Source organism: Bufo gargarizans, chromosome 3, assembly GCF_014858855.1.
Source record: "Bufo gargarizans isolate SCDJY-AF-19 chromosome 3, ASM1485885v1, whole genome shotgun sequence".
Taxonomy (NCBI): Eukaryota; Metazoa; Chordata; class Amphibia; order Anura; family Bufonidae; genus Bufo; species Bufo gargarizans.
Genome location: NC_058082.1, coordinates 64,136,959 through 64,164,238, shown reverse-complemented (window position 1 = coordinate 64,164,238; position 27,280 = coordinate 64,136,959). Strand labels below are relative to the sequence as shown.

The following is a 27,280-nucleotide window of genomic DNA, read 5'->3' as shown; positions in this document are numbered from 1 at the left end:
CAATAGTCAGATGTGGTCTTTTTTTGTGTGAAGAATCAAAAAAGTTCTTGTTAGTTGAACTGGTTGGTATAATCTTTTTCCAGTGGTGTTGATTGCATAGGTTTTTTCTAGTACTTACCTGGGATTTCAAATTGTTCACTAAGATTAGGAAGGATTATTTCACCATCGGTCACAGTAACAACTACATTGAGTAGTAACAATTCAGTTGGGGTACCAGAATCCACAAACTGTGTAATGGTATGTTGTTCACAAATGTCTTCAGCCACACTAGGAATATTTTCTTCAAAGTCAATCATTGTCGTGTTTTTTTCTGTATTGTTTTTTCTCCTTCAACCAGTGGAAATATAGTTGGAACAGCCTCAGGCCTCAGAGTTCGGCCACCCACATTGATAATATAAGATTCAGTGGTAAAGTGCTTAGAGCAAATACAATATTTGTTTTGAAAGGTTCCTTTGAATATCCTCTGTGCCAAACTCAGAAGATCTTCAAATGTTTGATTCATACTTTGTAGCCACAAAGTTATCCTTGCAAGACCTTTTGGAAAACGGTGTAATTAGATATCTTCATCTTGACCTCTTTTTCCAGATTTGCTAAGACACATATATTATGCACAACGGCATTTTCTACCTAAAAAAAGGGAAAATAAACTTAAATTAGAAGAAATTCCTTAAACGTGAATTAAACTATAATATAGACTGTACGTTCCGATTAGGGCAATTGTATAGATGAAATCTTCTTTTCCTTCATTTCCTCTCTTCACCAAATGGAATCCATCATTACATTTTGCTGCAAACTTGGTTGTAACGGAGGAAAATGTTACTTACCCCAATCTAGTGTTTATAGAAAAAAAATAACAGATGTATAATCCCTTTCATGTCAACCTGTATGATATATAAAATAATAGATTTTAGATGAACAATCCCACTAGACCAAAAATAACATAGGAAGCTTTAATTTGTTTTTGTTTTTTTAGTTTTTTACTTAAGTTATTATTTTCAAAACCATCTATCAAGATGAAATAAAAAAATTAAAAAAATCAATAATATGACAAATAAAAGTTATGTTTTGTCAAACTTTCTGAAACTATAATGAAATTCTTATAAAATATATTGTTTTTCAATAGTTGTTGTCTGACCCACTTTACCATCTCAAACTTTGAAGACACTCTCTAAGTACTGTAAAAGTACCTTGATCCATGTCTCTGTGACACCGCCACCACCACACTACAGTCCATGTGACATTGCCCCAACACTTTGATGCATGTCTCTATGTCACCCCCAGAGTACTTGTGACATTGCCCAAAAACCTTGATGCATGTTTCTGTGCCACCACCAGAGTCCATGTGGCATTGCCCCCCCAGGCCTTGATGCATGTCTGAGTGACAGATGGTGCCACCCCTCTTGTCACTTTGATCTGTGACTTGATTTTACAGTAGCCTATATGCAGCACAGAGTGCACAAAGTTGTATTGTTCCAGGTGCCCCCAATCTTTTATGGTGTACATGATCACCTGCCCTGAATGTGTTTCAAAGGCCTTGATTTATTTAGGATGAATGACCCCCATTATGGCCTTTCTTTACTCCATCTATGTAATGAGTGCTCCTCTGCAGTTGAAGAACTGTGTACCTTTTTTTTTAATAGGGTTGCAAATTTGCCTACTCAGAAATGACCCATGGCAGTAAGACTAGTATATATATTAAACTAAATCGAGGAGACTGATGTGTTGATGCGAAAAGCTCTATCACTAAAATCCTGATGACAGAATCCCTTTTAAGGGGTTATCCCATCTCAGACAATGGGGACATATCGCTAGGATATGCCCCCATTGTCTGATAGGTGCGGGTCCCACCGCTGGGACCCGCACATACAAGGAGAACGGAGCCGGGGAGAGCTGTGGCTGGAGGACCCCGGGGGTCCGTCCACCACCAGGCGCAGCTCCCCGCCTCTCCCATTGAAGTGAATGGGAGTGCACCGTGTATGCGTGGCCAACGCTCCCATTCATTTCAATGGGGCCGACGGAAATAGCCGACCCAACGCATGGCTAGAAACGCACGGCTCCATAGAAATGAATGGAGGGCGGGTGCGCATGCGCCCTCCTCAAGTTTCTCCGCTCCGTTCTGCTTGTAGGTGCGGGTCCCAGCGCTGGGACCCGCACCTATCAGACAATGGGGGCATATCCTAGCGATAGGCCCCCATCGTCTATGATGCTAATCCCTTTAAAGGGGTTCTTCACTTTCATTTAACTGATGATCTATCCTCTGGATAGATCATCAGCTTCTGATCGGCCGGGGTCCGACACCCAGGACCCCCGCCGATCAGCTGTTTGAGAAGGCAGCGGCGCTCCAGCAGCGGCGCGGCCTTCTCACTGTTTACCGCCGGGCCGCCCGCCCACTGACGTCACGACTTGTATCAACTACAGTGGGCGCGGCTAAGCTCCATTCAAGTGAACAGAGCTTAGCCGCGCCCACTGTAGTTGATACTAGTCGCGACGTCAGTGGGCGGGCGGCCCGGCGGTAAACTGCAGCGCCGCTGCCTTCTCAAACAGCTGATCGGCGGGGGTCCCGGGTGTCGGACCCCGGCCGATCAGAAGCTGATGATCTATCCAGAGGATAGATCATCAGTTAAATGAAAGTGAAGAACCCCTTTAACGCCCTGTGTTAAGCCACGCCCACAACCTATTTGGGGTGTGGCTTAACTTGGTCGGTATTTTTTGTTGGGAAAGGCGGCAACCCTACCCTTCTCTGAGCCAGTTTGTGAAGTGCAGCCATGCCAGCCTCCAGGGCTGCAGCACGCTCAGTTTTCACAGGCTGCATTACTCTCCTTATTTTCATCTCACGTTCTCATCATTTTTATGACCCGTCATCCAGCACCAAACAGCCAGTGTCCTGCAGTAACCCCTTGCCTGCCCCCAGCCTATCTGCAGGAGGTGCCACCCGTCCAGACCGCAGCAGCTGGGAATGTGCCCTTATGTAATAAGTCCCCGCACACACACCGTCCACTTCCCCTGTGACACACGATGACGTCACGCCGCGAACTCCTTGGCTCGCACATGCTCCTAGCCGGCCAATCAGAGGCAAGTTCCGCCCACTCGCCGTCTTCCCCTCAGCTAGAGCGTCTGCCAGCCTATCGCCAGGGGAGTTCCTGACAAGTGCCTGATTGGTGGATCGCTGCCGAGTAGGAGGCGTGCTCTGTTGACGTCACGCTGTGCGTCGTGTCGGTTGCCGCAGCCGCTGCTCCTGCGTTGCCTCCATGTTGCCTTGTTGAGCCGCCTGTGTCCCGAGGGAAGCAGCGGAGAGGAGCCCGCCGGTGCCCGGTACATGTTGACGAGCGCTGGGCACGCAGTGTACCGGGGAGGCTGGTTTCCAGGCACATTGCGGCTTTCCTTGTGATGCCTCCTCCGGCGCCCACCATGATCCCGTAGGAAGCGGCGGTGAGGCTCAGCCCTGGCATGTCCTCGTCCAGCAGCCGTCATATCCTCTCGGCGGGCTCGGCTCCGTGTCTGTGTGGTTAGTGTAGCGCTGGTGACTCCGCGGACTGTGACATTTCTGCTGACCCCCTCCTCCTCCTCCTGCAAGCATGGCCTGGGCATTAAAGTTACCTCTGGCTGATGAAGTCATTGAATCCGGACTGGTGCAGGACTTCGATGCCAGTTTATCTGGGATTGGGCAAGAGTTGGGTGCTGGCGCCTACAGTATGAGGTAAATATATGTTACCAGGTCAGGCCGGTGTCTCTCCAGCATGGCGCTGGTGGGATTACCGGATTCTTGGCGCTACTATAAAACCGCAAGATCGTTTTCTGTATAAAACTTCAAAAATGTTCTGTCATGGAAAAAGTGAAGCCATTGCTTCTAGGAACCAATCAGATTGTGGCTCTTATTTCAAGTCGCTGCTTGGACGATAAGCGCAATGACCTGATTGGCCACTTAGAAGGAACCCGTCATTTCCAAAATGTATCCCAATGTGCAGGCAGGGGGATATAGCGTGTTGAGAGTGACTTATAATGTATCCATCTAAATCTCTGCGCATTCTGTCAATGGGAGTCCAATGGGCGGAGCTAATCTGTAATGTCTATGCACACTCATACTGGGAAGGCTGCCAGTCAATGTGTAAGGGCCGCCTCACTTGTGTCAGTTGTGGCTGGGCACAGCGCATGTCACCGTTCTGGCGTCTGTCCACTGACAGCATCGGGCAGGAGAACTGAGCGCCCAGCGTTCTTGTGTTTGACGCTGTTTCATGTATGAGAACAATTCCGTAGAAAGCTATTGGGTCAGTTGTGGCGCAGCTCACCTCAGGGGTTTTCTACTTCACGCTGCAGAGGAACTGAGCCGGATCGCCGGACATTTCTTGCGGTCCGTATGCAGAACCATTCACTTAAAAATACGGAAATGACTCTACGTGAGCATTCTGTCTCCGTATTTCCGTTCAGCAGAGATCTGCGAATTGAACACCGCCAAACAAGGGTTGTGTGCATGATCCCTTAGACTGCCTACAGGACTATTATACCCAAAATGAGCAGTGGTTTAGGTCTTTCTCTCATCCGTGAAAAGGCGGTCAGTGGTTCATCCGTAAAGATGTCCGTGTGTCATCCGTATTACACGGGCGTTGCTCAGCTGAAAACTTCCAGAGCATCTCCTGTCAATGGTTCATGACCCTCTGACAGAACACGGATGTTGCCACATTTGGTCCACATCATAGACCAAAGTAGTGCAGGTCTCTCTGACCCGTGGTCAGTGGAAAATCACTGATGTGTGAATAACGGCCTCGTGCACAGGACCATATCCGTGTTTTGCGGTCTGTGTCCATCCTGCATTTTCCACTTCCTCGGGTCCCGCACTATGTTACAAATGCTTATTCTTGTCCATTAACCAGACAAGAACAGGACCTTTTTTTTTTTTTGGCGGGGCCATGGAACGGAAACACAGATGCGGACAGCATGCAGTGTCCACATCCAATCCACAAAAAAATAAACGTGAAAGAGGCGTCAGGTAAATTAAGTACACGTTACATTGAATCTTTTCTTGCATAACCGTATATCGCTCTGCTCCGCTCTTCCTGCTCTATAACCTGCAGAGCCGACTGCAGTTTATGGTGACCGGTTCTCTTTAATCACAACGACCCCTTTCTTTTTTGCTCCATAGCCGATTTGGTTGCGTGTACCATCACATCCATTCAGCACAGATTAAGGTTTCATGCGCAAGGTTTTTAGTTTTTTTTGCAAACCATTCACTTCAATGGGGCCGCAAAAAAAACGGAAATCACTCTGTGTGCGTTCCATGTTCATTCTGCAAAAGAATAGAACATGTCATATTATTGTCCGTATTACAGACAAGGATAGGACCGTTACACAAAATGCGGAAGGCACACGACCGGTATCCATGTTTTGCGAATGTGCAATATGCAGTCCACAAAACAGCGGTTGTGCGAATGAACCCGGCCATAGACTTATAAACAGGCCATCTGTAGACTGTGCTTGATGGGCCCATCTTCCAGGTACTTATCCTGCAGTTTCACTAATAACTACCGGTATATTGCAAACCTGACATGTACTATATGACCTCATGTATAATATAGCTGTGTCCTTAAATCAAGTCAGCGACGGATCCACAAAATACGGATACTCTCAATGTGCGCTCCACACTTTTCTCACTCCCATCGATAGAAATGGCCAGGAGAGGACATGTTCTGGTAAATGTGGGTGCATGACCCCATAGAAATGAATGGGTCAGTGTGCTAGCCGTGTGGAGGTCTTAGGCAGCCCATGGTCGTCGTCCCCCTCACACTTTTCTGCCATGTCGGTTTAGGTGATCAGTCCACCTGGTTGCACTTGGGCGGCATAGTCCTCTGCTGTGCACATTGAGAGGAGCTCTTTACACCAAGTAATGTGAGCCTGTATGGGCCGACAGTGCGGTCATGTATAGCCGGACCTGCTGCGGCCCTGAAAAAAATGAGCAATAGGCATCAGGTATGAAGTTATTGTTTAGCCAAGGTGGGTACCTGCCCTTTATAACAGTGCCAAGAAGCTACGATTACTCAAAAGCCTCAGCAGTTGGCATTAGTTCCAGCCCTGGGGCAGTGTATGAAGAGGAAATATCCGTATCCCATAATATACCTGCACGGATAGAGGAAGCAGCCTGTGCGCACCTTGTGGCGCTACTTGCATCCGGCCCGTTCTCTTGTAAACTGATGGGGCAGTTTTATACACCCTACAATTGCCATGTGGCATTGGTCCAGGTAGGTGATGCATCTAGACATTTTGGGTTGTTTTCCATTGATCTCTATGGAAGTTCTTATTGTTTGGCTCCTACAGTGAGTGAAAGCTGCTCATACAGATTTGTTAGGTCTCGTTCAACCCCCCTCTTCTTAGCCAAGCATGCTTGTCTATTACGAGGTCAGGGCTATCTTGTGTTTTCTACCGTCTTCAGTTATCTTTCTCTATTGTTCTCGTACAGTTTACTGCAGATATTGGGGGTAGTTGGATCAGACCCAGCACGAAGGAAAAAGCAGGGCCTGCAGAAAACTCTGCCATCAGAGTCGGAGAGGTGGGGGTCCTGCTCTGAGACCCGCTCTTTTTTCCAGAATGAGGCCCCTGAAGTAAAGGAGAGCACACCATGCATAAGCGGGTGCTCTCCATTAACTGTTATGGGAGTACCAAAAATAGCTGAGTGAGTGCAATTGGGCATTTTCAGAAGCACCATAGCGGTGAATGGAGAGCGTACTGCGCATGTGCTGCCGCATCTATGGGACTGCCAGAAATAACCAAGTCAGCACTCCCATAGCAGTGAACAGAAGGTGACCGTGCTTGCGCGGTGTGCTGCCCATCACTTCAGGGGTTTCCCCGTTCTGGAGATAGGTGCAGGTCCCTACCTAGCTATATGTCATCAATGTTATATATTACATATAGGTGTTGTCCAGAGAGGAAAAATAATAAAGGAAGCATTACTCGCCTCGCTGATCCGCCCCCCAGCCCATTGCGTGTGTCCCCGTTTCCCGGTCCTGCCTCGACACCCTGCAGAATGATTGGTTGCTGACTGTTTCTTGCCATTTCTTGTATGTTGAGAGGTCAATTTCTGTGCATACAAAATACGCACAGTGTACGTAAGATTTGGAAAGTCTCATTCATTAACTTTGCTGGCTTGTATTAAATTACTCAGTGGACTTTCTGCACTAAAATCTGGATTTATAAACCACATGTAATCTGCACCGCACGGATATACGCGCACGGCAGTGTAGTCTGTACCCGGTTTCCGCGCTAAATCTGCATCTATTGCTTGAGTATTTTGTTGCTGATTTGGTCCAGATCTCTCTGCATTTGAAAGGGTAAAATCTGCACCACTGGTGCCTGCATGGAGAATATGTGCCATGTACCTGGATTTTTTTTGCACCCTTAAGGCTACTTTCACGCTGGCGTTTTGGTTTCAGTTTCTGAGATCCGTTCAGGGCTCTCACAAGCGGTCCAAAACAGATCAGTTTTGCCCTAATGCATTCTGAATAGAAACGGATCCACTCAGCATGCATCAGTTTGCCTCCGATCAGTCTCCATTCCACTTTGGAGGCGGACACCAAGACGCTGCCTGTACACAGCGGTAGCTTCTGTTTCGGGGTGCTGCCACATACAGGCTCCAGTAATGCCTGACTTGAGTTTTTGTTTCATGATGTCTTTTGTATGACATATTTTTTTTTTAATAGATACAAATCGGTACAAACAACCGCCATGCATTTTTAAGCTGGACAAACTCTCCGGACAATGAGGGAGAAAGACGTCAGACCCAGGGCACATTGTTTAAAAAAAATAATACATTTTTGCATTCAGTCCATTGTATCCACCCCAGAGCCCACAGGTGTCTGCCTTTTTATAGATCTGTTGGAAACAAATTGTGGCCCAGTTCTCCTGAAGTGACGAGCGGACATTCCTTCGGCCTGGGCCATGCTTCCGTTACTTCATGGAGACTGTGATGTCACCCTTTCCACATGAGAGCGTATAACGTCTTATGAAGTGCTTTTACAGATCCCGAATAGATGGGGAAGGCACCAAGTGGATGGCATGAGCCGTAGCCCATATGCCTGGCATACACCAGGGCAAGGCCCTGGTTACTAGGGCAGTGTACGATCATTATTCTCTACGTTCTGCCCGGGCCTAAGACGGATGTAGTGATGGTGGGGAAGATTTGTGAAAGCTTTCTTAGGCCTCTTTCACACGTCGGTGAATTGTGGACGAGTGCTGTCCATGGTCTCCGCGGGCAGCTCACGTACCCATTGACTTTAATGTGTCTCGCACCTCAGTGGTGACACCACGGGAGCGTGCCCTACTTTGTCCATGATTACGGATCCCTCACACACTATAGCTCTGTGAATATCATGGGTTCAACACGGATGTTTGGTCTGTGGTTGACACAGATTAAGAGATGCCATTTTTCAGCCAAGCAGTGTCCATAGAATATGGGTGATACATATGGGCCACAAAGACCGAAAACGGATGCTTCCTGGGCATCTTCAGACGTGTGAAAGAGGGGGTGCGCAGTTATAATTAGACAAAGATCACGTGCAGGTAATTTTAAAGAGAAAGTAGCGCTTGCTCTAGCACTGCGACCCTATAATCCCGCCTATTCGGAGGGAAGGGGTGTGCTGGGAGTCAGACCCCGCCAGTCTTTAATTGACGACAAATCCTGAGGATAGGACCTCATATAAACCCACTGCACAACCCCTTAACCATTCTTTCACACCTGTGGCCGGGTATTCTGGTTTCTGGATGGCGGACAGGATCTCTGCTGGCCCCATTATAGTCAGTGAGTTCCAGCGGTGATGGTATCTGCCTCAGATGTGAAACTGCTGAAGACAAGTATAGTGCTTGGTAGTCTCCAGCAGTCTCAGAGATAAGTGGGGTGCTAGCACGCTTGCTCGACCACCACTCCATTCATACAGAGGGGCACAGGGTCCATGTTCTTTTGATCGTGGGGGCCAGCGGTCACCTTTCTGATATCCAATGGAAAAAGGATAACTTTAAATTAGGCCTGTACAATATATCGCCAAAGCAATCGCATATCGCAATCGCTAATTGGCCGACCCAAAAATGCTGCAATTATATTACCATATTTTTCGCTTTATAAGACAAACTTTTCCCCCCCAAAAGCGATGGTTGACTTTTTACGTGGTTGACACGGATGTATTGCCGGCCGCTATGCTGCACAGCGCGGCCGGCGATACATCAGTTACAGTTTGGGGAGGGAGGAGGGGCTGGAGGCAAGTCGTTATTTTAATGAACAAATGTTTTTATTTATTCTATTTTATTTATCTGTTTTGTGCAGTGCTATTAAGAAAATGGCAAGTTTTGTATTTTGTACTTTTTCAGTAATGCAAATATGTTATTTAAGTTAGTAAAAGATGTTTTATTTTGAAAAACACTGTGCATTTCAGTTCTTGAGTTAAGCATAACTACATTTCTGCATTATCAGTAATTTGTGTGTGCTTTTGCCTTGAAAATCCAAGCAAATAGACCTCTAGCACAATTCCCTTTAAAATATCGCAGCGCATACCGTTATTGCAATTTTTAGGGCCCTAATCGCAATCGCACAAAATTCCCATATTGTGCAGCCCTACTTTAAATCAGGATCCTCCATTCACAGTAGGTGATTGTCAGCGTACCGGTATCTCTTCTTTCCTTGTACAATGACCTCTGCACAGGGCACAGAGCATGCCCAGAAAACTCTCCCATAGAAGTCACTGAGGTCCCCTCCTGACCATTGTGTCTATGGCCCATGGGGCTGCCGGAAAGTAATTTTTTAATGCTGTTAAGAACAACTCGGGAAAGATGGCCACCCCCATATCTGATCACAAAATATATATATATATTTTTTTTAATGGAAATTCCTGGATGGTGATCTGCCGCTTGTGGTATGGCCAAGGCCGTCTCCATTGAATCCAGCAAAGCTTTTCTTGTGTGTGTGTGTGTTCAGCTTTAAGAGGACTGGCTAGTAAAGGTTTTCTATCAGATAATGTCTGCTGTTTGTGGTGGCTGAACTACCCTTCCCCCAAGATAAGCGGCACCAGAAGTGTCTTGCAGCAGTTTGTCTCCCAAGCCTGCATAGGAGTGCTGGTCACGATCAGGTCTTGCCGTGGGTATATGACGGGACGGGCTCGCCATGCTGTGTCTTGTCTGCTCTGGCGGCAGTTTCAGTCTTCAAGTTGCTTCATCTCTTCTTAGTTTGTTTCCATAACAAACATGAAGAAATCAGAAGACGTCTTGGTTCTCGGTGTTTACAGTACAGATGTTCCTTCCTTGTCGTGCCAGTCATTGGGAACATTCAGACTTGTTACTCCGGTTAGACATTTGGGTGACTTGTTGTGTGTTTTTTGTTTTTTAAATTAGGTTTCTAGTAAAACATGGAAATCTGCTTTCTAGATTTTAAATAAATAGTGCAGACTTGGCATGTTGTAGTGTCTGGAGTCTCTGCTGTTCCACTGACACCACAGCTCTCGCCTGTCGTCATGAAGCTTCATACAGTTTGGAGCGATACATTTATGTTGTCTTTTATTGTGTGTGAAACTGTCATGCAGTACTGTATTAGGGCTCATGCACACTAACATTTTCCTTCCGTGTCCTTTGATGGGTCCGCAAAAAAAAAAAAAAAGGGAAGTTGCTCCGTTTCTGTATGTCTCTTCCACATAAAATTAGAACATGTCCTATTACTGTCCGCATTACAGACAAGGATAGTACTGTTCTATTAGGGGCCAGCTGTTCCAGTCCGCAAAATACGGAATGCACACTGACTTCATCCGTGTTTTTTGCGGACAGAAAAATACATACAGTCATGTGCATGAGCCCTTAATCTCAGATCTGTCTCCAGGGAATTCACTGATAAACCAGACACACTGTCTTGTAGGGCTAGCTCAGCTGAATGTAATGCTACCTTTCACTTACAGATAAATTGCTTCATTCTGGAGAAAGTCATGCAAATGAGTAGTTAAGTGCACCGAGGGTGGGCCCAAGCTACTCTGTGCACTCCCGCTCCTCCTGCTTCCTCCACCTTCCGCTCCCTCTTCTTGATTGACAGGACCAGATTTCTGCATAGTCATCTCACCTGGCCCTATCAATTAAGAATGAGAGATGGCAGCAAGGGTGCACAGAGTGGCATGGACCCGCCCTTGGTGCACTTGACTGCTCATTTGCATATACATTTGAAGTAGTTTTTCTCCAGAATGAAGCAATGGATCATGAAGTAAATGGTATCTTTACATTCAGCTGATCTAGTCCTGCTTACGGTGTACCTGGTTTATCGATAAATTTCCTGGTGACGCACTCAATTTAGTATAAGTTGTGGGGTTAAATGGCTGGTTATCTCACTGGTGACACCCAGTTGTCAATTTGCTTATAAATATTCAGGAGGAGTAACAGAGGAATGACACCAGGCAGAGTTCTAAGAAAAGCTTGCTCCAGAATTCTGGATATTATGGGGAAGAGCATAGACTTAACCGCCTTGTGCAGCACAGACGGCAGCTAATGGGCTGGTATTGGCTCAGTAAGGTCCTGGTAGGTTGTCATCGGTATCTGGAGCCACCCTGACTGCAGTGCATCCCACAGATGCTGGAGGGTGCGAGGGGGAGGATCCCTAGAGCAAACATGAGGATCGAGGTGGTCCCACAGATGTTCAATTGGGGTCAGGTCCAGGGAATTAGGGGGCCAGGGTAGTACTTGGAAGTCTCGGTCATGCTCTTCCAACCAATGTCAGACATTTCTAGCCATGTGACATGTAGCATTGTCTTGCTGGGAGATCCCATCCACCCAAGGGAAGACAATCGGCATGTATGGATGTACATGATCTGAAAGGATGGATTTGCACCCAAATTGGCTGAGAGTGCCTTCCACATGGATGAGAATGCCATGAAAACCTTCCACAGACCATAATGCTGCCACCACCAGCTTGTGTTCTTCCAGGGTGTTCTGTGATGTTTCTCGTCCTTCACTCCAACTATGAAGAAGAAAACGTGAATCATCGGAGAAGGCAACCCTTTGCCAATTAGCTGAGGTCCAGTTCCGATACTGCTGCTAAAATTGAAGCCTTTTGTGCTGTTGTAACTTGCTCCAGAGCCCCATACGCAGTGGGGTTCACAACGAAGGATATGTGTGCAGACAGCCTATCACACACTTTATATACCCACCAAGCCAGCTCACCACACGTGACTTCCTTCATGAGCTACGCGCCTCTGACAGCAGAAGTGGCCATAATAATGTGACTCATCCAAGTTTCACAGCAGGGGTGCCAGGAGTCTGACCTCCTGTGGTCAGATATTGATGACCTACCGAAGGATATTTAATTCTGGGCAAACCCCTATTGCTTCAGTCTCCACTGGCGTATAATTGCTGAACATATGATATATGGTGTATGCCTGAGGTGTTCAGATGACATCATGGAGCGATTTCATATCTACTTTGTTGGTTTTGGTCCTGCATCAACATTCATCATGATGTACCTCATGCAGGTACAGAAGAACGCAGCCTTTAATACGGTGTGCTTACACAAAGCCAGCAGTTGTCTCAAATGGGCACCAGGGCAAACAGCATTGTTTTGACACAAGGTCATCCAGGTCCCTTTGGCATTGATTCTCTTCATTCATTGTACTTCAGGACGGTGCCAGGATATGTGGGATTTTGCAGTTTCAGCATCAAAAGTATTTTCCTGGCATCTGGCGGTGGACATGCCATACCGTAGTGATGGATGGAGAGATTACGTACAGACTTGAAGATCTAAAGATCAGAAGTCAAATGCTCCTTTGTTCTTGGGATTGGTTACTTTGTGTGTGAAGTTGTTGTTTTAAAGGTAATCCTCGCTGCTCAACACATTGGCTATATGACTAGTCTGCAGACTAAATGCCTCCTTAGAAATGCTTGAGTAACACTTTCCATTAGTGTACAACACGTGCATGAAGTTGCTTTGGGTGCACAAGTTGCACCAGTTGTGTTGCTTGCACGCAAAGTAGATCTTGGACCAAGGCAGTCGTGTGACTTAAGCTGGCTATACACGGGTGTAGAGTATTGCTGGCTTCTCCTCAGGATAGGTCATCAGTATCTGATTGATGGAGGTTTGACTGCCGGCACACCCACCAATCAGCTATTTGTAGAGGCTGTTGCGCTCCAGTGAATGATGATGCCCCCTCACAGCTTACCAAGCGCATTGTATTGTGGTCGAACCTGCCAATTTCGGCATGACCGACCAACCATCCAAGCATGTGTATGTAGTGGCATCAGGAGGAATAGTTGACAGCTGACGAGTGTAAGCCAAAGGCCATCTAAGGCACATGGCCTCCTTTTTAAAGCTCAGTTTTGCCCACTTTTGTGTTAAAGGGTTTGTGCAGCCTGTTAGTATTGATGACCTATCTTCATGTGAATGGTGCGAGAACTTGTGATTACATTCGCTTCCGAGACAGGCAGTATATAGTAAAGAGAAGCAGAGCTCTCATGGAGCGTATTCTCTTATTCATACAGCTGATTTGGGGGGGGGGGGTTTGGACCCCCTCCAATCAGATATTAATGACCTCTCCTGAGGATAGGTCATCAATGCAAACTGGCTGCACAGCCCCTTTAAGTGTTAGTAAAGCAGAGAAAATTTGCCTCAAACCGTACTAGAGGCACATCTTTTATGACCCTTATAGCTAGGACTGCACCCTCTGACATAGGCTTGAATTCTTCGCAGTGGACTGCTTGTTGCTGAGAGATGTTACATGCAGTAAGGAATGCAAAGCTTTCTTTCTCAAATCCACCGTAGCTTAGTCCAGACTGTCTTACAATAACAGAGGCTGCGGGTGAAAGCTTCCTGAGGTGAACCAGTCTGCTTTATCAGCTAAATGACCAGCGTGGATGTCTTTACAGGAAGGTCCATACCGTCTGATGTGTTGGTGCCAATGTCTGTATGCAGTGTTGGCAGGATTCGGCTGCTGACCCAGAGTCATCTAGAGATGCAAGTGACTCCACCTTCTCCTCCATACCAGGTGGAAGTAAGCATGATGTGCCTTTCATCTGCTGCATTGTGTCCTACGGTCCTCAGCGTTGCTTGTTTCTTTGTGCTGAGAAATACAAGCAGATACTTATCCATCATGTTATACCATCGGAGAGGTGTCTGATTGGCTCCAAATTTACTCTGCAGCAAGACAACTATCCGAAACACTTGACCAATATCATTATGAACAAGGACTCCTAGTTCTTCTTTACACTGAGATCGAAGTGATGATTTGGCCCCAACAGAGCCCTGATCTCAACATCATCAATTCTTTCTGGGATTAGATGAATTGACGGAAGGATTTTAGCAAGCCTACCTCCACAGAACATGTATGTTTTTTTTTTTTTTTCTCCAAGATGTTTGGAATCACCTTCCTGCCAAGTTCCTTCAAAAACTTTGTGCAAGTCTACCTAGAAGAAATGATACTGTTTAGGCTACTTGCACACTAGCGTTCGGCTGTCCGCTTGTGAGCTCCGTTTGAAGGGGCTCACAAGCGGACCCGAACGCTTCCGTCCAGCCCTAATGCATTCTGAGTGGACGTGGATCCGCTCAGAATTCATCAGTCTGGCGGCGTTCAGCCTCCGCTCCGCTCAGCAGGCGGACACCTGAACGCTGCTTGCAGCGTTCGGGTGTCCGCCTGGCCGTGCGGATCCGTCCAGACTTACAATGTAAGTCAATGGGGACGGATCCGTTTGAAGATGACACACTATGGCTCAATCTTCAAACTGATCCGTCCACCATTGACTTTCAATGTAAAAGTCTGGACGGATCCGCTCAGGCTACTTTCACACTTCGAAAATTTTATACAATATAATGCAGACGGATCCGTTCTGAACGCTAGTGTGAAAGTAGCCTTAGAAGGCAAAGGCTGGTCGCACCAAAAAGTGATTGGATTAGATTCCTTTTTTTATTATTTATTTATTTTGTTCACTTTGCATTTTGTTAACACCTTAAGGACCCAGGACGAGAATGCTCGTCCTAAAGGGCTGGTACTTTGTGCCCCAGGACGAGCATGCTCGTCCTGCGGTCCTTACTCTCCCCCACGTGTGGTGCCGCGATCAGCGGCAGAGAGCCAGCTGTTACTGACAGCCGGATCCCTGCTGCATCCACCAGCATCGGTGATAACGCAGATGCCCATAGATTAACCCCTCATGCCGCGGTCATCGCTGACCGCGGCATATGGGAGGTTTGAGCTCCCTCTCCTTAGCCATCAGGTCCCGTGCTGTGGTGGCGGTGACCCGACGGTTGGGTCAATGGGAGGACAGGGGACAAGAGAAGGGGAGGGGCTGTGGCCACTGCGCCACCAATGAAGAGAAATCTCTCATTCATTCAAATTGAACAGGAGGCGGGAGCTGCAGAATGACATAGCCGGCTCCCGACCTCTGAGCTGTAGCTGCGATCCTTGGTTAACCCCTCAGGTGCCGCGGATCTCAGCTACCGCTCATATTGGTCGGGAGCCGGCTATGTCATTCTGCATCCAGCTCCCGCCTCCTATATATGAATAAATGAGAGATTTAACTTCATTGGTGGCGCAGTGCGCCCCCCCAAGCCCCCAGTATATTACTCATTGGTGGCGCAGTGCGCCCCCCAGTATATTAATCATTGGTGGCGCAGTGTGCCACCCACCCCCACATTAAAAACATTGGTGGCGCAGTAAGCCCCCCCCCCCGTATTAATCATTGGTGGTGTAGCGGATCCCCTCTCCCCTGCTCCTCCGATCGGAGCCCCAGCAGTGTAAGCCTGGGGCTCCGATCGGTTACCATGGCAGCCAGGACGCTATTGAAGCCCTGGCTGCCATAAGCTCCATGCTGCTGTGTACACAAAGCACAGAGCAGCAGGGGCAGTGAGCGCTCCTATTCACCCTCATAGAGATTTATCAGGGTGAATAGGACAAGGGTTCTAGTCCCTAAGGGGGTTAAAAGTTAGAAAAACAAAAAAAGTTAATAATAATAATAAAACACCAAAATATTAAGTATAAATATAAGATTTACAAAAAAAACTACACATTAACAATAAACATTAATTTTCAGCAGATTTGTGTAGGAATTTTATTTTTTTCAAAAATGAAAATTCCCAGAATATCGGTATAAATTATCGGCTATCAGCCTGAAAGTTCACAAACTATCGGTATCGGCCCTAAAAAATCAATATCGGTCGATCCCTAATATTGGGTATCTTCGCGTCCGTATCGACCGGCTCTATAAAAATATCACATGACCTAAAAAAAACTTGCATCGCTAAAAGTGCAACACCAAGCGATCAAAAAGGCTTATGCCCCCCAAAATAGTACCAATCAAACCGTCATCTCACCCTTCAAAAAATGAGGCGCTACCTAAGACAATGCCCCCCCCCCCCCCAAAAAACAAACAAAAAACTATGGCTCTCAGACTATAGAGACACTAAAATAGATTTTTTTTGTTTCAAAAATGCTTTGTGTTAAATGTAAAAAAAAAAAAAAAAAAAAGTAGTAGACATATTGGGTATTGCCACGTCCGTAACGACCTGGTCTATAAAAATATCACATGACCTAACACCTCAGGTGAACACCTTAAAGAAAGAAAAAGAGAAAAAAAAACGGTGTCGCCTTAATCGCAAAAAATGTAATGGCAAGCGATCAAAAAGTCATATGCACCCCAAAATAGTGCAATCAAACGGTCATCTCATCCCGCACAGATGATACCCTACCTAAGCCAATCGCCGAAAAAATAAAACTATGGCTCTCGGACTATGGAGACACTAAAACGTGATTTTGATTTTGTTTAAAAAATGCTGTTATTGTGTAATAAATAAAAGTACACATATTAGGTATCGCCACGTCCATAAGAACCTGCCGTATATAAATATCAAATGAGAGGTGGACACCGTAGAAATAAACTGCCAAAAAATTCAATTTTTGGGTCACCTACATCACAAACATTGCAACACCAAGTGATCAAAAAGGCTTATGCCCCCCAAAATTGTACCAATCAAGTCATCTCATCCTGCAAAAAAATGATATCCTACCTAAGACAATCGGTCAAAAAAAAAAAAAAAAACCTATGGCTTTCAGAATATGGAGACACTAAAAAAAAAAAATTTTTTTTCAAAAATGCTTTATGTAAAACTGAAACAAACAACCCCAAAAAGTTGTCATATTTGGTATTGTCGCGTCCGCGACAACCTGCTCTATAAAAATACCACATGATCTAACCTGTCAGATGAACACTGTAAATAACAAAAAATAAAAACTGTGCCAAAACTGCTATTTTTGGTTACCTTGCCTCACAAAAAGTGTAATAGAGCAACCAAAAATCATATGTACCCTACGATGGTACCAACAAAACTGCCACCTTATCCCTCAGTTTCAAAAATGGGGTTTTTTTTTTTTTTTTTTGTGTTTCTACATCAGGGGGGCTTCAAATGGGACATGGCAGCTTTATAATTATCCCAGTGAAATCTGCCTTCCAAAAAAGTATTGACGGAACGATTTTTCTTCAACATGCCCTTTATGATATGAGCCAAATTATTAGGATGTATTCTCATGGTGCAGAGTTGTCGGAGAAAGTTGTGAGACTGTCCCATTTGTCAGAACATACACATGCTGCAGAAACCTCTCCTTTCAGATATATGGAACATGTTTACAGTGTCAGAAATGTCTGTAGGCATTGCATTGTATGTGTGAATATACCCTTAAGCTGGCCATACACTTCAGATTGAAAGTAAACTATTTTCCACAATCATCGTTCCGAAAACCTTACAGCTATCTTATGCGCATGTGTCCGCCTGTGTTGATTCGCTCCGGCTCTTCTGAAGTGTCGGCAGCATTTTTTACAGCAGACCCGAAGATTATCGAAAACTGCAAGTGACCCAGCCTTCTCAACCATACTAGGTGGACATTTCCAGACTCCTGCTGTTGGCCATAGCTTTAATTGGCATATGGTCCCCCATACCCCCCCCCCCCTATTTATTTTCAAAATATGGCAGATTTTTCACCCTCAAGTTGGATGGCAAATCCACAATGTATGCAGTGATGTTCTCCGCCTTTGCTGTAGGTCTTTGTTCCTAAACTATATCCACTTCTATACATCCTGCACTCAGTGATTTGTACATAGCCTGTCTGATGGTTAAGGGCTGCTCCTCTGATGTCTTGATAGAGATTTGTGTTTTTTGTTGTTGTTGCTAACGATGGACTTTCGATCTGGTCTACGCTCATTTGTTGACCGCCTGCAGCTACATCTTCAAAGAGCCAAGTGGATACCGTGCAGATCTGCCTCTTGGTGTGGGCTGTGTCACTAATAGCCGGGCAGTCACACATGGCTTCTTCTTCTTGATGTTCTGTTTAGCTTCGGTGGCACAATTTGCTAGGGCACCTTTTTTTAGTTCAGCTGCAGACAGATTATTTGCTCTTTTGCAGGACCTCATTGTGGGGTATGAAGACTTAGCATGTACTATTGGGAGCTTGACATTTCTGGTTTGTAGCTATCTAGTAACAGAGTTCATCTTTTAATAAGTGTCATTAGATAATGTATCATCTCAAATTAGGTCTGTGCCTCCCACCTCTTTGGTCTCATGATGTGGAGATGTTCTGGTTCCTCTTGCCTCCTTCTACAAGGAGTGGTATTATAGCATTGCCGTCTGTCCAATAATCAATAGAAGTGCAATACGAAATACTTTACATTATAAGGGTCCATTCACACGTCCGTAACGTGTTTTGCGGATCCGCAAAACACGGACACGGCAATGTGCGTTTGCCGGCACTCATAGAATATGCCTATTGCTGACAAGAATAGGACATGTTCTATTTTTTTCGGGAACGAAAGTGTGGGTCCGCAATTCCGTATCCGGGCAGCACATCGCGCACTGCTCCATAGAAATGAATGGGTCCCCAATTCCGTTCTGCAAAATGTGGAACGAAATTGCAGAAGTGTGAATGGACCCTTATAGAAATCTTATTCCAATCAGCTGATTGAAGGAACAGCAGCGCTCTAGCAAGTGCCACCTCATGGAGCTGCGCCTGGTAGACAATGAAGAAGGGCTGAGGCTGTGGCCTCTGAAGTCAGCTGAGTGGCTTTGTGATGGGACACCTACCGATCTGTTATTGATGTATCCCAAGTATAGGCCATCAATATTACAGGTGACATGGATGGCTTTGAAGGGGTTCTATCAAGTTATCCCCTATTCACCCACTGATAACAGGGGCCCTGTAATGAACCCCTTAAAGGAACAGAGCAGCAGGTAGAGTATGTGCATTGCCACTTCATTCACTTCCATGGGACTGCAATGAACACCTGTGGCAGTACAGAATGAATCGCTACACGCAATTATTCTAATCTGATGATCCGTTCATCTAGAGGTTTGCCCCAGTGCACCCCTTGCTTTCATTCCAGTTTGTCGTCGTTCTCCCAACCACCGTAGTGCTGACATCTCGGCGTAGACTCGTAGCAGTCTGCTGGAGTGATAAACCAAGGGCTCTCAATTAGGCCTGTTTCACTCTTGCGTTGTGGTATTCCGGTTTCACATCTGGCGGGGGATCTCAGAAATGGGCCAAAATGGTTCTGTCATTGTCAATGGGAACAAAACTGATAAGGATGCATTCCGTTCTGCTGCAAGCTGCGGTTTTGTGTCCGGTCTGCAAAACGGAACAAACCGGATCCAGCAGCAAAATCAATGTAAGTCAAGGATGCCAGGTCCCATATTTATTTAAAAAAAAACATTCTTGGATCCGAAAAAACCTGATGTGTCACCCATTGACTTAAAATTATTTTAGTGCCGGATCCGGTTTGTTCCGTTTCAATGTAACATAATTGCATCCTAATGGAACGGATGCATCCGGATGTGTTGACATCAAATGGAAACGTTTTGGTCCGGTTTTGAGATCCTGTCCGGAAAACAAAATGCAAGTGTGAAACAGGCCTTAACGGGTTCTGTCCCTTTCAGTTTGTGACAAGTGGCAGTAACTGGCATGTAGATGAACTGGAGGCATTGCACAACGCACATCCCACACGACTTGATCCAATTTCTGAGGTTTCATGTTACTAAAACACTTTGCTTTCAGTATGGCTTTTATGCCCCTCACACATGCCACAGATTGGAGCTAGGTGCTTGAAAATTTGATCATCTGCAAATCTTGGTGACACCTGCTATTTCCCCCAATTTACATGACCGAAGGCTCATTCTTCTTGGTGCTGCAGTTTCAATGTTTAGGAATTTCTAATAAATTATATATAATTTATTACATTATGGTCCGTTTTATGTGGTGAGAAGTCTCTTCATATATAATGTGTACTACTATTGCACAGTGCAGTGCAGAGCAGAGCATGGTTTATTCTACATGAGGTGATGTGGGCTGCATCATTTCAGTTACTGCCAGATCGGTTTACTAGGTGTCATTTTACTTGATAGAGCTTATATTTGGAACATTTGTCTGTTACTATTGCTCTTTATTGTAATCTATGTCCTATACCTCAATGATGGTTGTTTTTTTAATTTTTTTATTATAGATACACAAAGGCCTTGCGCCTGTTACACGTTCCTTTTTACGTATAATGTTGCACATCTGATGGATATTGTGCTGACAGATCAGTCATGCCAAAAGACACCTTAAAGGGGTTATCCCATTTTAGACAATGGGGGCATATCGCTAGGATATGCTCCCATTGTCTGATCGGTGCGGGTTCCACCGCTGGAACCTGTACCTACAAGGAGAACGGAGCGGAGAAAGTTGAGCATGGAGCCACCGAAAATAGGCTTTTTCCGTCAGCCCCATAGAAATGAATGAGAGCGGTGGCCGCGCATGCGCGGTGCACTCCCATTCACTTCAATGGGAGAGGCGAGGAGTGGTGGACGGCCACAATTCTCCCCCGGCTCCGTTCTCCTTGTAGGTGTAGGTCCCAGTGGTGGGACCTGCACCTGTCAGACAATGGGGGCATATCCTAGTGATATGCCCCCATTGTCTAAGATGGGATAACCCCTTTAATGGGATCTTCATAAATAACGTATACGCAGCGGGCAGAAAATCTGTCCCCAGTTCATTAGAAGCAGGGTTAGTGCACCACAGAAGCAAATAGTTAATTAACGCCAGTTGTGATGACCCATGGATGGTTCACAGTTTGGTCCTTAAACGAGTTGTCTCATTAGACTTTGGTGGCATATGGCTAGGATATTCCACCAATGTCAGATAGGTGCAGGTCCCACCTCTGTAACCCACAACATGAACGGCGAGAACACTGCGCATGTTCGACAACCTCTCCATTCACCTTCTATGGGAGATCCAGAGATGGCCAAGCCAGCGCTTGGCCATTTTCAGAACTCCTATAGAAGTGAATAAAGGATGGCCGTGCGTGCGTGGTGCACCCCCATTCACTTTGGGGGCCCGTTGTATCATTCAATCTCTGGGAGGCACGCTTACTTTGGTTGCATATCCTAGCGATATGCCACCAGTGTCTGATAAGACAACTCCTTTAATTTGGCCAGTTGAAAGCAGCCTTACCCTGACTTTTGTGTGCAGTCTCCTTGCTTGTCTCCTCAGTGGCTATTGTCTTGCTAAACCTTGATTGTCTCGTTCCAGTGATGTTCTCGCCCTGCCTATCTTCAAGCAAGAAGAATCAAGTCTGCCTTCAGAAAACGAAAACAAGATCCTACCTTTCCAGTATGTACTGTGCACGGCTACCTCCCCCGCTGTGAAGCTTCACGAGGAGACCCTTACCTATCTCAATCAAGGTGACCTTTCAGGGCTTTCGTAGCTGGACATTCTCTCTGCATGCTGACCAGACCTCGCTATTATCAGGTTCAGTCAGATGGACTATAGTGTCGTCCGTACCTTGTTATAGAGTTATGTTCACTTTACCAGTAAAGTGTGATCAACTAGTTAAAAAGGTTTGCGCTATGCCTTATACCGCCATGTGTCGTCTTGTGATGTTATTAGTGGATCCCACCACACAGGGGGCCTGCACATCACCACGATTGTGTGGTTTTTCTGTGGAAAAAAAACGCAATGTAATAAAAGTACCAGCCAAGTGAATGCCCTTCCTTTTCTCTGGTAAGTCAGTTTGTATCAAATGCTACTGACAAGAAAGGTGGAGAAAGTTTTCTGTTGTACAAAGCCGCAAAAGTGACATTTTGAACAAAGTGTTTGTTTTGTTTTTTTGTCACTGCTCCTCTTATTGGGAAAAAAGTGGGTGTCTTTGTGCATGTGTTGCGGAGGGGGATTCACAGCAACTTAGGGGGTCATTTTGTTAAGGAATATACAGATCGGATGTGGAACTGTTAATTTCAATAGAGCCGCAAAAATGTAAACAAAACAACGTGTGCTGTCCTCTTCTGTATGTCTGTTTCAGTCCTGCAAAAAAGATAAAACTTGTCCTAATTTTGTTAGTTTTGCATTTTTAACATAGGGCAGGACAGGAAAATGTGGGACGCACACAGCCGGTATCTGTGTTTTGCATATACAGGAGTAGTGTCCATGAGGCTTTATGGAGCGTGACCACAGATATCAGAGGAAAGGAGACTTTTCAGTTTAATCCTTTGTTGCCCCGTGATCCCCCCCCCCCTCCTGCCTGATAGACATGTTCGTTTATGGGGGAGTGGGAGATATCGGTTACAGACTGTTAGGTTTTCTTTAGCTTTCCTCCGTCCAGAGATCCTGTGCACTGGTTTCTCCGTGACTTGACAAATGAGTTACTTACCAGCAGTCTCCCTCCTGTGCACATATGTTATGATGGAAGAGCCGGCCATCAGGAGCTGTCACATTCTTTCCTTCCAGGGGATCATGGTCTGTAAAGCATTATGTGTAGGAAATATTACCTGTCCCCTCCACCCAGTGCATACATCCTCCTCTTCACATGACTGGCATGTAGGTGTTGATATACTTCTATGCAGTCAGCTGCACTATGTCACCACATGTAAACATTTAGCGCACGTGCGAGCCCAGAGCCGGGTGCAAATGTGTTAGTGTGGATTACACACCAAATAAATCTGTGAAAAAAAAAAAAAAAAGTAATGTGGAAGTTCAGATTGGATTGCATGCAACGATGGGGCTGAAAGCTGCACCCCCTCCCCCTATATTATGTATATTACTTTCTTTTTTTTCCCCCGCCATGATGACAGGTCACAAAGACTGAAAGATACAGCGCAGGCACAAGATGACAGGGCTAGATGAGAAAGCTTGCCCTGTCAATCCAGGAAAAGAGGGCAGGGTCTGAAGCTGAGAGGTTATAACAAATTGGTGCTCCGAGGGCTCTGACCAGCTCCTTGGTCCTCTAGTTAGTCCATTTGAATACAAATGCATTTTTCTCAGCCACAGGACCATGGATAGTCATAAAGAGTATTGTTTTTAATCAGTATGATCGACCCTACCAGGCTGTATGCCTGGCTTAATAGGGTTGATCATGCTGACAGAGGCTCTTTCAAGATACCAGAATTATTAAAGTATTAATTACCTGTTGAATTGCCCACCGTTCCAGCGCTGTCCTCACGTGAACACTGCAGCAAATCACTGGCCTTCATCCTCATTGTTGAGGTCATGTGAAAATCTACCTGCCCTTTGAAGGGTTGTCAGATTTCTCACCGATACTTGTGTATGTGTGTGGTAAGGTATAGTGGGTTTCTAGAAGCTGTCTTGTGGCTTCCTTCATTCCCTTTACTAGAGCTGCTCATTAATCCTGGGCAGTTTTCCATATTTGCTCTTAGTATGGTGGCCATTGCTTTTTAACGGAATCCACAGTTTTCTACTCGTGTCTAGACTTTCACCAGGTTTCTAAAAGTAATCGAAAACCATTTATTCTTCCTCACAGGCCAGTCCTATGAAATCCGGATGTTGGACAATAGAAAACTAGGGGAACTGCCTGAGCTGACTGGCAAGCTAGTTAAGGTAAGTGTCCTTAATGCATAGTGTATATTATACTCCCACCACGCCTGCACTTTATACCAAGGCATGGCATTCCATATGGGCTTGGAGGTCTCTTCAGCCTCTACACATGTATATGTGTGAGGGTTGGAGGGAAGTAAGTGGAGATACATAGATATGTCATGTGCTTCTTACTAGCATGTGCCCAGTGCTTGGGATGCTGTATGTCTTCAAGTAGTCTCCTCGTGTCTCCCCTTGTAGAGCATCTTCAGAGTGGTGTTTCATGACAGACGCCTGCAGTACTCGGAGCACCAGCAGCTGGAAGGCTGGCGATGGAACAGGCCTGGAGACAGAATACTTGACATTGGTAAGAACACCTCATTATAAGTATAACTCTCTACTTTTTCCTCAAAGTTGTATTATTTTATTTCTTTTTTAAATCACCCTCATCAACTTTATGTTGACCTCACTGAGGGCAGCATAAAGTAGTGGCAGAAATGCTGATTTCAGCGGTGTGTCACTCATGAGCTAAAAGTAAGAGGTTGCTGAGAACCAGCCTCATAATCATTGCAGCCCAGGCCTTGAAAAGTCAAATCTACCTGAGAAGAGTCATAGTTGTTCATGAGCTCTCACCTTCCACCTGCTGATGATTGGCAGTTCTCTCCTAGAGAGAAAAGGAGAAAACTAGGTAGAAACCGGTCAATCATTAGCAGGTGGAAGGTGAGAGCTCATGAACAACCATGACTCTTCTCAGGTAGCAGGACTCTTCCAGGCCCAGTCTGCAGTGATTGTGATGTTGGTTCTCGTCAAACACTTACTTTTAGCTTATAAATGACCACTGAAATCAGCTCATCTGTCACTACTGTATGCTGCCATTGGTATGGGCCTCATAAAGTTGATGGACAGGTTCCCTTTAAGGATAGCTTTTCTCTTGCATGGCATTGGGGGACACAGCACCATGGGTATATGCCCAGCTGCCACTAGGAGGCTGACACTAGAAACAAAAAAAAAAAGTGTTGGCTCCAGCCAGGTGGGCTATACCCCTCTACCAGAGCCGAGAGAGATCAGTCTTGTTCTAGTGTCCGTAGGAGGCAGACATGACCTATCTTTTTTTCGCAGACCATCCTGCAAAAAAAAAAAAAATATATATATATATATATATATATTTTTTTTTCTTCCTTTTTTTTTCTCTGCAGGTTTCGGCCTGCTGCAGGGGTGGCTCCATCGTGTTCCACTTTAGTTGCCCCCCTGCGGGCGCGTACTCAAGTACCTGGCAGCCACCCAGTCCCCACTTAAAGCTGCTTCCGCAGTGGAATTCCGTGTTGAGTCCGCCCAAGGGGTGGTCACTGCTGTGCCTGAAGACTTCGGAAGGTAAATGGGGATCCATCTGTTGCAGGGGCCCTGTGATTTCCCCCATCCCTCCCTCCTTCCTTCTTCCCTCCCCTCCTTGATCTCTTGGCTCTGACCGATCCGGGCTCTGTCATTGGAGGACAAACCTGTCCAGCCTACGCATCACCCTCTCGGCTCTTGCCCAATTCGGGTGGCTCATAAACCATTCCAAGTCCTCTCTCGTCCCATGCCGGAGGATGCCCTTTCTGGGCATGATCTTCGATACTCTCCTCGGGTGTTCCTTCTCCCAGAGAAGATTGCCTCTCCTCATTCGGGGGTGACTCGTCCCCGCGACCTGTTCCCCTTGACCATCAGGATGTGTATGCGCATCCTGGGCAGGATGGTGGCCTCTCTTTTCCCAATTCCACTCCCGGGACCTTCAGTTGTTCATCCTATCCAGGTGGGACAAGTCCCCGGCAGGCCTCGATCGCCGGACCAGTCTCCCTCCCGAGCTTTGCCAGGATCTCTCCTGGTGGGCTGAATCCTCGGACGGTGTCCCTGGGCCGGTCTTTCCTTCCCCGTCAGTTGGCGGGTGATCACCACAGATGCCAGCCTCTCGTGTTGGGGAAGGGGGTCTTCGAGTCCCTCACTGTCCAGAGTCTTTGGTCTGTTCAGGAGTCTTCCCTGCAGATTAACGTACTCGAACTCAGGGCAATTTTCCTGGCACTGTCTCACTTTACTCCCTGTGTCTGCGGTCTCCCGATCCGGGTTCAGACTGACAATTCCACCGCTGTGGCCTATCTGAACCACCAAGGGTATCCTGCGGTGGGCGGAGAAGCACGTTCCGGTCCTCTCCGCCGTACACATTCCCGGGGTCGACAATTGGGCGGCAGACTTTCTCGCTCGTCAGCTCGTCGATCCGGTCGAATGGTCTCTCCACCCAGAGGTGTTCCTCCAACTTTGTCACCGTTGGGGAACTCCGGACTTGGATCTCTTCGCGTCGCGCCTTAACCGCAGGCTCCCGTGCTATTTTGCGTGGTCCAGGGACACTCAGGCTCTTGCGGTCGATGCCCTAGTTCTGCCTTGGTCTCGGTTCGACCTTCTGTATCTTTTTCCCCCCATTCCTCTCCTTCCCCGAGTGCTCAAGCGTCTCAAGGCAGCCCGAGTTCCGGCGATCCTGGTGGCTCCGGATTGGCCCCGCAGGGCGTGGTACTCTGATCTGGTGTTTTTGCTCGCCGACGTTCTGTGGCGACTTCCTTCGCGCCACGATCTCCTTTCACAGGGCCCTCTGTTCCACACGAATGTACCTCAGCTTCGTTTGACGGCGTGGCTGTTGAGACCGCAGTCCTGAAGTCCCGTGGTCTCTCGGAATCAGTCATCCGGACGATGCTTCACGCTCGCAAGCCCCATTTACTATCGGACCTGGAGAGCGTATTTTGCCTGGTGCGAATCTGGTAGTTTTCGCCCTCTCCGTTTCTCAGTCCCTAACATTCTGGCTTTCCTTCAGGCCGGATTTGATAAATGTCTTTGCCTGGCTCCTCTCAGGGGCCAGATTTCGGTCCTCTTCCAGCGTCCAGGTTAGGACTTTTCTCCAGGGTGTTGCGCGCTGAGCCCCTCCCTTTCGCTTTCCGGTGGAGCCATGGGACCTGAATCTCATCCTGGACGCCCTTCAGTCATCGCCCTTCGAGCACTTGGCAGAGATCTCTCTGTCGTTTGTCTCGTGGCTGTCACCTCCATTCGCCGGGTTTCCGAACTTGCGGCGTTTTCTTGACGTTCGCCTTTCCTGGTGTTCAATCAGGACAAGGTGGTTTTGCGTCCTGTTCCCTCCTTTCTCCTCCCGAAGGTGGTTTCCTCATTTCATATTAATGAGGAGATCGTCCGTCCTTCCTTCTCCCCCAATCCTTCTCACTCTAGGGAAAAATCCCTCCATTGCCTGGATGTGGTTCAGGCTCTTCGCCTGTATCTTCGCCTCATGGAACCCTTCCGTCGTTCGGACTCTCTTTTTGTGGTCCCGGCGGGTCCTCGTAAAGGTTTGCCTGCCTCCAAGGCCACCATTTCTTGCTGGGTTCGGTCGGCCGTCAAGGAGGCCTATGTCGCGAAGGGCCGGGCTCCCCCTTCCAGGTTGACCGCACATTCAACTA

The 27,280-nt window shown here is 46.7% G+C and overlaps 1 protein-coding gene across 4 annotated transcripts in view; it reads left to right on the top strand.

Annotated features, from left to right (window-relative positions):
* Positions 1-3,200: 3,200 nt before the first annotated feature.
* Positions 3,201-27,280, top strand: part of TFCP2 (transcription factor CP2) — a 70,717-nt gene continuing 46,637 nt past the window's right edge. For all 4 annotated transcript variants that reach the window (XM_044284680.1, XM_044284679.1, XM_044284678.1 and 1 more), the window contains exons 1-4: positions 3,201-3,697; positions 21,534-21,685; positions 23,758-23,834; positions 24,072-24,177. In XM_044284680.1, coding sequence (XP_044140615.1) covers positions 3,576-3,697; positions 21,534-21,685; positions 23,758-23,834; positions 24,072-24,177 — 457 coding nt within the window. In that variant the 5' untranslated portion in view covers positions 3,201-3,575. The remainder of the gene's footprint in view (positions 3,698-21,533; positions 21,686-23,757; positions 23,835-24,071; positions 24,178-27,280) is intronic.